The 13,134-nt window shown below is 39.1% G+C and overlaps 1 protein-coding gene across 1 annotated transcript in view; it reads left to right on the top strand.

Moving 5' to 3' along the window:
• The window catches only part of bmal1a (basic helix-loop-helix ARNT like 1a), a 34,796-nt gene that overhangs the window by 10,882 nt on the left and 10,780 nt on the right, over positions 1-13,134 (top strand). Inside the window, exons 3-12 of the mRNA XM_088079680.1 lie at positions 366-429; positions 1,582-1,729; positions 1,992-2,012; positions 2,238-2,270; positions 4,463-4,492; positions 5,099-5,256; positions 6,041-6,120; positions 8,329-8,421; positions 9,531-9,648; positions 10,355-10,504. Coding sequence (XP_087935806.1) covers positions 384-429; positions 1,582-1,729; positions 1,992-2,012; positions 2,238-2,270; positions 4,463-4,492; positions 5,099-5,256; positions 6,041-6,120; positions 8,329-8,421; positions 9,531-9,648; positions 10,355-10,504 — 877 coding nt within the window. The 5' untranslated portion in view covers positions 366-383. The remainder of the gene's footprint in view (positions 1-365; positions 430-1,581; positions 1,730-1,991; positions 2,013-2,237; positions 2,271-4,462; positions 4,493-5,098; positions 5,257-6,040; positions 6,121-8,328; positions 8,422-9,530; positions 9,649-10,354; positions 10,505-13,134) is intronic.

The raw sequence follows: 13,134 nt of genomic DNA, 5'->3' as shown, positions 1-13,134 counted from the left end.
GATTTGTTTAAAACTTGGTCACATTTGGTTGGGAAATCACCACAAGTTAATTTAAATACTTTTCTGGGTTGAAATGAAGGAATAGGAACACACCTCGCACGTCTTGTAACTGATATGACATGACCTACATCTCCTTGGAAAATAATAACTGTGACACATACATACAGTTACCAAGACAATAGTGACTTCCCGTCCATTCTGCCTCTACATTTGACCCAGATGCCACAATGTTTACCGCCGTGTCCTGGCAACTCTAAACTGTGTGTGCGTGCTTTGTTTTTTTAAAGTTGTTGCGCAGTGTAAGAGCGACTCCTCTGCTGCAGGGACTGACATTTAATTGCAAACATGCTGTTGTGTGTTCACAGTTGAGGGCTCGAGAGTGGATGGAAGGAGATGATTTTAACACAGAGGCTGTGATGAACATCTGTGGTGAGTGTGACTTCATCATCTCCTGCCTGTAAACAGGAACACTCCCTGCGACAACAGCAGATGTTTTGACTCCTCTTAAGGAACATATGTGTCTGAAACCCGCCTGACTGTCGATGTTTCCACCGGGACCGATTTGTTCTCGACCTTTTCACTTTTATAGAGATTTCTTGTCAGCAAGTCATGCAGTCAAGGAAGATAAAATGACTAATCCTTCAAGTGCTTTGGTTATTAGTTGGCAAGTTTACTACATATTTGAACATGCACAGCGTACAAGAGTGACTGTCCTCTCTGTGCTATTTACAGGGTTCATAGGGTCGTGAATAAACTGGGATAAGTCATGGAATCTGTAAATATCAATTTCCAGGCTTGGAGAAGTTTTCAAAAGCTTAAAGTCATGGAATTTTGTTTCACAAATTTGTATAGTAACATATGACATCTTAAAGGACTGTCAGAAATTTAAAAATCCAATGATAATTTCTGTTTTTAAAGTGTCTGGTTGTGAGATATGGTGGAATTTTTGGGGATTTTTTAAAAAAAAAAAATTTGAGGAAAACTTGCCTTCCACACCTGTGGCTCAAATCACTAAAATGTTAAAAAAAAAAAGTCCAAAAAGGACAAACCTTTTAAAGAAAAAAATGTTCTCATAAAGTTTTGGCTTTTTTAAAAAAAAATATATATATATATAAGAAAGACAAAATTGCCTTTTTAAAATTAAAAATCAGCAACATTTTTTTAGGAAAAATAAATTGCAAATCAGCAGTAAAATAAATAAATAAATAAAATACAGCCATATTAAGTTTTATGATCCTCCCCTAAGCCAAAATAAAACAAGTGCTAAAAAAAATTGACATGCTTCCCCCTTTATTCACCACCTCCTCTCCTCTCATAAATAGCAAACAGTCCTGACGTTATATTTAAATATTCAGTTCTAATCCTGTTCTGAATTAATTATTTTCAAAAAGAATAACATTTATTTTTAAAAGAAGCTCATGTTTAGTAATGAAAAAGAACTGATAAAGATTAGCGATGAATGGTCTTCAAAATTTGACTCATAGTCATGGAAATTTCATGGGAATTTATTGGTAAAAATGTGTATAAACTCTGAATTTACATTTTCCTCTGTTGACACGCATGTTTGTCTTTGCTCTGCAGATGACCTGATGGCAGACCAAAGGATGGACATCTCGTCGACAATGACTGACTTCATGTCCCCCAGCTCCACCGACCTCATCTCCAGCTCCATCAGCACGCCTGGCATGGACTACACCCGCAAGAGGAAGGGCAGCACTACTGACTACCAGTAAGGACAGCAGGAAGGAGAGAAAGACAGAAAACAATAAGTAAATGAGGATAAAACAGACAAAGGAGGGGAAAAAAGGCAAGGTCAGGCATAATGAATGATAATGAATGCATAATGAAAAGTACCTCAGGAAGGAAAGTAGGAGGGAGGGATCATATGTGCTGTGAAACACTCTCAGCCAGTTTCACAAATTCTTAAAAATTAAATTTTCTCACTACCTGGATGACAGAAAATTAATGAATAACTTTGTGTTTCTTTGCAGAATTGATGGCTTCTCATTTGAGTAAGTTCTAACACGACTCCATGTTAATAGACGTAGCACCAAGTTTAATTTATCAAGATCTGAAATATCAATGACCCACAATTGATTTTGCTGCATGAAATATTGAGTAGACTGAAAAACAAACCTAATGAACCCAGTGAACCTGTTCTGCCTGCAACATTTCTGAAGTGCTGTGGTTATTTAGAAGTTAATGTTGAAACTAATACTCCTGTTTTTCCTCCTCAGTGAGATGGACCCAGACAAAGATAAACTGGGAAGGTAAGAGGCCTTTGTTACTATGGTGATAAAGCAGGTCCTTTAAGCTTCAGTATTGTTGGGTTTGCTGTAGTTTTAAATCACTCCGCCTGAGTCAAATTTTCCAGTTTCCCCTTTAAATCAGTTAAACCATACTAAAGGGTTGGTTTCACCCAAATCAGAAGCAGATTTTCTCACTAAATATACCCTGAAAGTTTTGGAAAAACCTTTATAATAACACATGACGTGTTCAAGGACCTTCCAAGGAAATAGGAAAATTGGACAAGAATCTCTGTTTTAACAGTTTCTCCTTGTGAAAAAGTGTAATTTTTGGTGATTTTTAAAGAAGCAAAAGCATGAAAAATTGTGAAACCTCTGCACACCTGTAGGTAGGCAGGTGCATAGGAGAAGATCAAGAGCAAAAACTCCTGCCTCACTTGCATGTTATAGAAGTTCACTCTAGAAAGAAAAACAAGGCAAAAAAAGACCGGAAACATCAACACAACAAGCATATTTTTCCAGCAGGGGACCTCGGTGGTTGTTGCAGTAGTTTCGTAGAGCTCATTGAGCTGCACTTGTGTGTCTAATTTCAAGTTAATCAGACATACGGTGTGACGCATGGCTTTTCCAAAATTGAATTTTCGGGCCTTAATTATAGCAAGCATCATATTTCTTGAGCAGCATCTGGACACAACCTCCAAACATTGTTACAAGTTTCGCGTGCTGTACCATCCACGGGAATTTGCAAAACATTTCTGAATAATACTTTTACTACTACTACTTTAATAACAATGATAATATAATCATAAATGTCAGCCCTTTGGGCTCTAACCCCTAATTAACGTCTGATGACGTTGGTGGCCCGCTGGGTGTGTGGGGTGGAAAACTGTTTAGGGAGTGTAGTAGAGGGTGGGGTGTAAATGATTCCCATTGTTACTCTTTTACATAACTGTTCTTTTAAGAAAGAGCTTGATGCTGTTAGAACCAACAAATGAGGTTTGTTAGAGATCCTGAGGCGAGCTGTGCTTCGTCCCCGCCCTCCATGTCGCCTCCTTGTCTCTTTAAAATACTTCCTGTCCCATAAATGTGTTTCCACCAGCAGGTCGGTTCAGTTCAGTAAACATTTTTTGCATTTCCATTGTGGAACCATTTCTTACCGTTCCCATTTTTTATCACCCCTCTGTTGGGGTACTTGGCACACTAATTCGGTACTCCAGAATGTAGTCTGTTGATTGGTCAGTAGAGAATCAACACTCTGAGTTGTGGCTTGTTTTAATAAGATGTTCATACATCAGTAAACTATAACTACAAAATGAAATTATGTTTCTCAGTCTTTAGCAGCAGCTGTAGATTGAGGAAAAAATACATTAATTCACTGGGCCGACTGCTGGCAACTTACGTTTACTCATAATTTTAGACAATGTATGAGATGACGACATAAATCCATCAACACACCTTAAATTTTAAAATGTCAAGTTTGAACATTTCCTTAGTTTTTATTGTCTCTCTTGGATGATGGGCATTTTTAATAATGAGTGGATCTATGAGTGTTTAAATAATATAGATTAATTGCGACCAGATTATGTGAACTGCATTTACTCTCATCCTCACTTGGAGAAAAAAAACATGTTGGAGCTTTATTCCTGTGCGCTCCAGCAGCATTAAACCCCTCTTGCCTGACAACGAGTCAGTGCAGAAATCCTTTGAAAAAGACTCTTACTCCAGCCTGCTCTTTTTTGTTCTTAAAATTGTTGCCGTGCAGCCCATCTACGGATGATAAACGGGATAAAGACTTCACTCTAGCCTCGTTCCCACTGCACAAAAATCCTGTTAACACCCACTAAGATCTGGCTTTTAATGCAGTGAGAATGCACACATACACACACACAAGCTGACAGAAAGGCGGATTCGACTGCTGCAGCGGTGTGTTCACTGGCAGTGTGAATGCAGTATTTCGCCTATATATGGGGGGTTTCCTGTGTTTGAAAAACCAGTGTGCACGTGCTAATTTTGGTGGGAAATGTCTCTCTGTATCACTGGTGAACGAGTGCTGCTGGATGGGGCAGCAAGTGTCAAAAACCCTGTGAAAATGTTTAACACATCTAGGGTCTAGGTACATGTTTGTAGGCGGTACTTTTGATTCAAAGGCACAATACCGAAAGCTTTTGATAGAAATGCAGTTAAATTTAAAACTGTTTCTCTGTCTGTCTTTGCAGTGACCAACAGGGCCGGATTAAGAATGCCAGGTAAAAACTCTCCTCTGTTCTCACTTACTTTACTTTACTTCCCCCCTTGCCTTCGACTCTCTCTTACATGAATTAAATGTCCCTCTGTGTGACGTGGAACAGAGAGAGCTTTGTGTACGTTGATAATAAGAAACTTTATACATTGAAGTGTATAGATTGGAGCATTATGTGGAACTAAGGGACTGTAAGAGCATACCTAAAGGCTGGTGACAAGCTCTCTTTCTCTTGCGTGGAGAGAAGTTTCCCTTTTAGCAGCAGCTACTGACGACAGGACAGACCCGCGGACGTGTCCTTACAGTCCCGCAGGATAGACTCAACACTCAGGCTTTTATCTTTTAAGAGCAGCATGTTCTGAGCTCCGTGATTGATATCATGTCAGATAAGACTCTGAGCTGATGGATAATCCACAGCACCAGAATTCAGCCCACTGGAGGATAACTATCTTGCATTCCTGCTGCGTGCACTTTTAGGATTCTTTCAGGTGAAACGCGACCAAAATGATTTTCTTCACTTTGGTTTTCTGCCAGTCAGACAAGAAGATAAAAAAAAGACTGTAATAGGTGTGAGATCACCACGTGTTCATGTCTGATGCTTCTCCCTCCACAGAGAGGCTCACAGCCAGATCGAAAAGCGCCGCAGGGACAAGATGAACAGCTTCATCGACGAGCTGGCGTCACTGGTGCCCACCTGTAACGCCATGTCCCGCAAACTAGACAAGCTGACGGTCCTGCGCATGGCTGTCCAGCACATGAAGACACTCAGAGGTTAGAATCAACTAGAAAAATACAAAAAACTGCAATAAATGGCTTGTGATTGCTTGAAAATAATACTGCATACATACTACTATATACTGCACACAACTGTCAGAGAGTCATACGGGAAGTTTCCTGATAATAATTACAACTTTATTGACAGCTTTTTGGCGCAGCTTACTGTGTTTATTAATGGGAAAACACAGGTGCAAGTGACATATCTTTTTATCGTGCAGCATTCTGACGCCTCTTAAAACCTATTTAATTCTTTCAAAAACACGCAGAGAAAAGGCAATAACTTGGCAAGAAACGTTACAAAACATTTAAGAAATTTGTAAAAGGTGACTAAGAGAATTACCTGAAAATTATTTTTAAAAAGGGCTGTGAAATATTAGGAAATGATCAAAAACTAAGGAAAAAAGTTTTTAAAAAATATATTAAAAATATATAATTCTAATAACTCTAATATATATTTTTAGAAATGTTTTATTAATTTGCTGATTGCCCTTTCCCCACTTTTTTGAGAGGAATTAAACCATTTTCAGACTTTTAGCAGCTGAGCAAGTAATCAGTGAATTATTGGTTTTCTGATCAACAATTCTGTTGACCTTCTACAAATAAACAACAGCAAATACTCTTTAGTAAGACATGTCAGACTTCTGGGTTCACAGCTTACCTGAAGAAAGCTACTTATAACTTTAACTAAAAGAAGACTACAAACTGTGTGAGCTGTTCTGTGTGCAGCTTCAATCTGGATTACTCCAGTTGTGAGTGATGTGTTTACTGTTGTGTGCAGGTGCTGCCAACCCGTACACAGAGGCCAACTACAAACCTTCCTTCCTGTCAGACGATGAACTGAAGCACTTAATATTACGGGTGAGTGCTGCACAAATTCATTCAAACCTTAATGTAAGACTCGGGAAATCAGTTGAGGGAGAACTTCATTTTCAATGATGCCGATCATCAGTAAAGACATTAAAAACAATCATCAAGCAAAAACATAGCAGTTAAAATAGCAATAAAATCATACAAAACAACAAACAATAAAAGAGGTGTAAATTGATAAAAAAATAAAAAATACAGGATAAAAAATATGCTATAGTGTAGAAGTATAATAAAAACATTTACAGTCAGTTAAAATAAGATCTGAAATAAGGCATTTGTACAGCTGTAATGGTGGAAGAGTCCATCCATCCATTTTCTCCCACTTATCCGGGGTCGGGCAGCAGCCTAAGCAGGGAAACCAAGACTTCCCTCCCCCCGGCCACTTGGTCCAGCTCTTCCCGGGGGATCCCGAAGCGTTCCCAGGCCAGCTGAGAGACATCGTCTCTCCAACATGTCCTGGGTCTTCCCTGGGGCCTCCTACCGGTGGGACGTGCCCTGAACACCTCACCAGGGAGGCGTCCAGGATTCATCCTAATTAGATGCCGGAGCCACCTCATCTGGCTCTTCTCAATGCGGAGGAGCAGCGGCTCTACTCCGAGCTCCCCTCAGATGACCGAGCTTCTCACCCTATCTCTAAGGGAGCTCATTATGGCCGCTTCTACCCGCGATCTTGTTATTTCGGTCACTACCCAAAGCTGGTGACCATAGGTGAGGGTAGGAACGAAGATCGACCGGTAAATCAAGAGCTTTGCCTTTTGGCTCAGCTCCCTCTTCACCACGACAGATCAGTGCAGAGTCCACATTACTGCAGACGCTGCACCGATCCGCCTGTCGATCTCCCGCTCCATCCTTCCCTCACTCGTGAACAAGACCCCGAGGTACTTAAACTCTTCCACTTGGGGCAGGACCTCATCCCCGATCTGGAGGGGGCACTCGACCTGTTTCCGGCTGAGAACCATGGCCTCAGATTTGGAGGTGCTGATTTTCATCCCGGCCGCTTCACATTCGGCAGTGCTGGAAGAGTGTCCAAGTTTAAGTTCCTCTGCAGATAAATCGGTTTTAAGGTGCACTGTAGGAGAAGGACATTTTTCTGAGTTCAGTTCTGATGCCGACCAACAAGCTATTCTGCAACAAAGTATCAAGATCATGTGAGTTTAGAGTTAAAAAAGTTAAAATGATGATGCACATTGTTCAGGATTCACCATGATGTCTATATTGTACTATTACAATAAATTTACTGTCAATGGTGATCATTAATCTCCAGTTCTGTTTACTAGTTATGGTGCTCAAAACATCAAGCTGCTTATATAGAGCTACACCATACTAGCTCTCATTAATCATTCAAATGGGAAAATCAGCGCCAATTCGAGCGGAGAAAGCATCTTATGATCGGGTTTAAGTGTGATTCATCAAACTGCTGATAAATGCAGCTGCTTAAAACAATCGTCACGTAGATTCTGTTTTTCGAGGCCTCGTCACGACAGTTTAGGGCATGGTGAGGCGTAATACCGCCAAGAAGAGAAACTTCTCTCAGCTAGAAACAAAAACACTGACGTCCCAGGTCCAATTACAGATCAGAAATCTGAAACACTTTATTGATCCCTGGGAAGAAATTGTGGTTTGTTACAGTCTATAGAAAGCAGTAATAAGTACCAGCACAAGTATAAAAATAGAAAATACAAATACAGTAACACTAAACAGTTAGTACACATTAGTCTGTATGATATGATGAGTAAGTAAAGATAAGTAAAAATTCAAATTTAAAGAAAAGCAGTAATAGGCAATTAGCACAAGTATGTGAATATTTAAATTAGAAATATGTATAATTTGCTGACTGTGTAAAGTTTGCAAAATATAAAACAGTGCCTCATGCTATAAAGCAACGTTTTATTTGGCAGCCTGAAATGTGTCATCTTACATACTTTGTGTGTTCTTTAATTCTTTTTTCATTTGATATTTTTGTATTGCTTCTATATTTTTATCTTATATCTTATTCTAGTTACCATATTTTTTTATTCTTCTTCATTGTTAATTGTTTTGCACCAAACAGCCTACAAATATTAATAATATTTTCCAATATATTATGTAATATTCATCTTATTGTGGCCATGCATCTCTGAGACTCAGCTGCACCACCTGTGTTTTCAGATGTGAAATTCCCTGTTTTGACTTCATTGTTTTGTGTGTTTGATAACGCAGGCTGCTGATGGTTTCCTGTTTGTGGTCGGATGTGACCGCGGAAAGATCCTCTTTGTTTCCGAATCAGTCTACAAGATTCTCAACTACAGCCAGGTACAAACGACAGACGACAGTTTGTGCAGCCGAAACAAAGCGACTCCGTTTATCACATTTGACTCGCAAAGCCGGTGCTGATCAGATTTTTTTGACCATTTTAAGTTCTTGTTGAAGCCTTTGAATCTAAATCAAGCAGGAGATCATAACAGCTTTCTGACTCGAGCTGGAAATGGTGTCTGTGTCAGCACTTCAGGTTTAAAGTAAAGATTTAAATTGCCTTGCAGTTTCCCAGAAAAGCTCCCACATTGAGTCATTAGAGTAGCACTGACCGCAGAGCTGACTGCACAGGAGGAAATGTTGTTTACAGAAATAAATGTTTTTAGTGAGCAGTTAATGATTTTTCCCATCACCTCATTTTTCTTCTTTTCTTTTTTTCTCTTAATGTGAATTATGTGTCAACCAGTATTGGTTTTTCAGGGCTGATGCCAAAACAGATTACGCATAGTCAATGAGAAGTATAACAAATATTTGGAACTGATAAGCATTCACAATGAAAATGAAAATCTGTCTATCAATATTTAGATTTTGGAATAAAACAAACTCCAACATTCAACTTTGTTCAAATGCCTTCAAAAAATGTCTTATCAAAACTAAAACTCTCAACGTCATATACGGCAAGTTCCTAGCAGCTTTTTTATAAAGTCAAGTGAAAATTTTAAATAAAAAATGAATAAATAAAAATAGCTCCTTGAGGTTTTACAAAGTAAAAGTTCCGCCCATGCAACACTTTCTTTCCACTTTTTAATTATTTTATATTATTATTTTATTGATCATTTAAATAAATGCTGATACAAATAATCTGCAAAAGGCCAAATATCAGCCCCAATAATTGGCCAGACCGATAATCTGTCGACCCCTAATGTGAATATACATGTGATTTAAATGCATGTGTTCTTAAATTGTAAGTGTACATGTGTGCATGTACTGTATATGGTGTGTGTGTGTGTGTGTGTGTGTGTGTGTGTGTGTGTGTGTGTGTGTGTGTGTAAGCAGTTATGTTAATTTGTTTATGAATTATTGTAAGTGTAAATATTTCTTAAAGCGGACTCTCGTATGATGAGCCAATGAGCAAAAATCTCACTCCCGTTTGTCTCCTGCTGTCTCAGAACGACCTGATAGGTCAGAGTCTGTTTGACTACCTTCACCCCAAGGACATTGCCAAGGTCAAAGAGCAGCTGTCCTCTTCCGACACGGCCCCACGAGAGAGGCTCATCGATGCTAAAAGTAAGTCCAAACACACGTCATCAGAATCCGGTTCGTGTTTCTTCCTCTGCTCCTTTGTATTCTGACGATACCACGAAAAATTGTAGCTGTGAGCAATCCCACATGTATGGTGTCATTTTAAATGATCGACCCCCTTTGCTGCAGCTCATGTCTTGTTTTATCTGCAGGATTTTTTCGGGTTGTTCGTACGTAGGTTCATCCATCTGGCCATCCCATTCTTGAATGCGATATCTTGAGGGAATTTCTTTAAATTCAGTGTAACTTGGACTCAAGGATGAACTGATTTTGATCGTCAAAGGTCAAATGTCTAATTTTTGGAAATTTCTTGTCCAGAAAAACTTCAGAAAACTTTTTAAAGATATTTTTCATAAGTTTATATTTTATAAATAAAATTAACCTTATTTGCACTTTCTTGAGATAATTTTTTGTTTGCTTTGTACTTTTCTTTCTCTCTTTTTTGCTTGCATTTAGGTAAATTTACTGTAACTTTTTATTGATTTATTGCTTGTTTTGACCATTTGTTAGAAAATTGCTCGTGTCCCTCCTCCCATGTTTTTGAAAGAAGTTATTAGAATTCATGTCCCAAACATGCTTTTTTTCCCTTGGTTAGTTTTGTGTGTTTTAAAGTGATGAAAAAATCTTCCATAATTGCAGACATTAATCATTAAAAAGGTGTGTTAACGACTGTATGTGTGTCTTTTCGCAGCTGGTCTTCCAGTGAAGACAGACATCACCCCCGGTCCATCTCGACTCTGTTCTGGAGCCAGACGGTCGTTTTTCTGCAGGATGAAGTGCAACAGGCCCTCAGTCAAAGTCGAGGACAAAGACTTTCCCTCCACCTGCTCTAAGAAAAAAGGTACAGTGCTGTTTGTTCTCTCAAAGCAGGAATTAAAATACTGTCACCCGCTATTCACCTCCTAACCTAAGAATGAAAGGCCGCTTCCCCCAGCAGCTCTGCAGCTTTACTTCACGTGCTTAACACCGTTTCTCTTCAGTCTTTCGGTTCCCTTCTTATGAAAGCTAAAGCCCTGATTTCCTGGTGTTCCTCTCCTTCTATTTTTAGAGGCACATCTTTATTAGAGCCAGGAATCACACTTCACTTAGCAGAACATCTCCATTACACAACCAAGGAAGTTGGCCTCTTTAAGTGCATGGATTTATATATTTATTTACTTTACGCTTACTTAACCAAACTGGTGTGTGACAAACAAAATCTTGCTGATCTAACAGCAGCTCGACACTACAGCAGCACTTGTCAGAGCCGAATAGCATTAAAACTATATGGCTGCCCTGGCCTACCGACTAAAGCAAACTGGGAGGTAGGGATGTCCTGATCTGGTCTCAAACATCAAACACCAAATTCTCACCAACATTTCCACAAACTGTGCAGCTGCTTACTTTTCAGTTTTGTTGTAATATGGACAAATCAAATTCTTCCATGAGAATTTCCTCCAGGTTCGTGAATTAGTGTCTGAATGTTGTCTCTTCCACATATGATGTCAAGCTTCATTTGAAATTTTACATTGAGTTCTCTCTCCCATTTCACCTCACACAAGTGTTTTAATTTAGCTCCCAGGTGTGTGTTACAGCAGTGGCTGAGCCCCGCCCACCGCAAAACGCCACACACCTTTAACAAAAGCGCAGTGTGACTCTTTATTCATATTTTTACAAAAGTTAAAAGCACACGTTTCATTTTTACCTCAGTATGTGAGCGTCATGTTTTACCTTCACCTGTAGCACATGGTGTTTCTCCGCCCTGCCCGGAGAAAGAGGGCGGAGAAACACAACTCCAGTGCCACTGGAGGTACAGTGAAAATGGCGTCTTCAAAAAGCCGACATGGCTTTTGTATTAATGCAGCATAATCTGCTCAAAAGATTTGAGGACGACAAAAATAAATAGTCGCTGACACCAAAGCAACGAACACCAGAGAAACACTCTCACTCGAAAAAGCAACAAGGTCAAAAAGGGAGGGTTTGTAATTTTATACTTTATTTTGTAAAATAGATAAATAACAATTATAATAGGTTATTGCATTTTTAAGCTATTCATTTACTGATATTGTTTTGATTTTTGATTTGTATTATCTACAAAAATAGAAGTAATGAGTACCTCCTACAAGTGCACTAACAATATCCAACTATCTTTTTAATACATTTACATTCTGCTCTGGTAAATAGTTTCATATGGGGGGAATCTGAATGAAAGACAGGAAACAGAAATGTTGTGTTGCAGTGATATAGCTTTAAAATGTTTGAACTACTTCAGTTACATAAAACGTCCTCAGACAGCTTTTGTAGTTGAGTCATAATGCATTCAACTACGGTACATCCTACATTATTCAGACCAACATGAATCCATTCAAACAAGTCTTCATCATCACACTCTTTTTTCGGGAGCTTTCTGTCCGGCTCATTGTGTCCTCTGCACTGCAGTGTCTAGAGAGCAGATCAGACATATGGCAGGCTGCATGTCGCCCTGCTCACGCAATGACGGGGGCGTTACTGGAGTATAAACTTTGTATTTTTATAGTCGGAGGAAGACTTGCGGGCCATTCACAGTCACGCAACCCAGATTGGCTGTCACTGTTCATGCTGAATTTTTTAGTGTTCAGCTGAATATTTCATACAGACAAACGTTACTCTCCCTCTGATGTTGTGCTCTGTGTGTCACAATGGGGGAAAAAATAGTGTTCAGTCATGTTGTAAACTGGCTGAACTCCTCAGAGGCACACGGTGATACAATAGCTTTTCATTTTGGGTTTAGAGTCATTTATCCCGATGTTTCTATTGAATTTTTAGAACAAGAATCAACAAACAATCCACTCTCACAGGGCACCCAGATATGGAGGCTTTTTTTTTTTTTTTTAAATTTGTAGATGATAGATCGGCACAAATGAGTCAAGAAATACCTGCTAGTCACCCCACAGTGCCTCTGACTCGCTTCCCACCACAACTGCTTCATAAGGTGCCAGAGTGCATAAAACAGCATCAATATAGATCTTGTTTATCAAAAACAGTGCCAGTGGAGGATCCCCCGCATCCCTGACAGACGTCCTAGCTAAGCCCCTAATATCCTCAAATCATAGAAACATCCTAAAATCTTAGAAATGTCCTAAAATTCTTAATATGTCTGAAAATCCCTAAAAAAGTGCTAAAATCCTTGAACCTGCTCAAATCCCTCAAATGTCTAAAAAAATCTTAGACACATCCAAAATCTTAGAATTGTCCTAAAATCCTAGAAAGGTCATAAAATCCCCAAATTCTCCTGAAGTTCTAGAAAGGTCATAAATTCCTAGAAATGTCCAAAATCCTAGAAATGTCCTTAAATCCATGAAATGTTCTAAAATCAGAAATGCAAATGTAAATCCTAGAGTCCTAAAATCCTAGAAACATCCAAATTCTTAGAAATGTCCCCAAATTATAGAAATATGCTAAAATCCTAGAAATTTCCTAAAATCCATGTATGGGGCTGCTGCGTCCGGCCTG

This window comes from Plectropomus leopardus, chromosome 7, assembly GCF_026936395.1.
Source record: "Plectropomus leopardus strain MGB_pleo_1.0 chromosome 7, ASM2693639v1, whole genome shotgun sequence".
Lineage (NCBI taxonomy): Eukaryota > Metazoa > Chordata > Actinopteri > Perciformes > Serranidae > Plectropomus > Plectropomus leopardus.
Note: the sequence above shows the minus strand (reverse complement) of the source record. Positions and strands in the feature narration are given on the sequence as shown.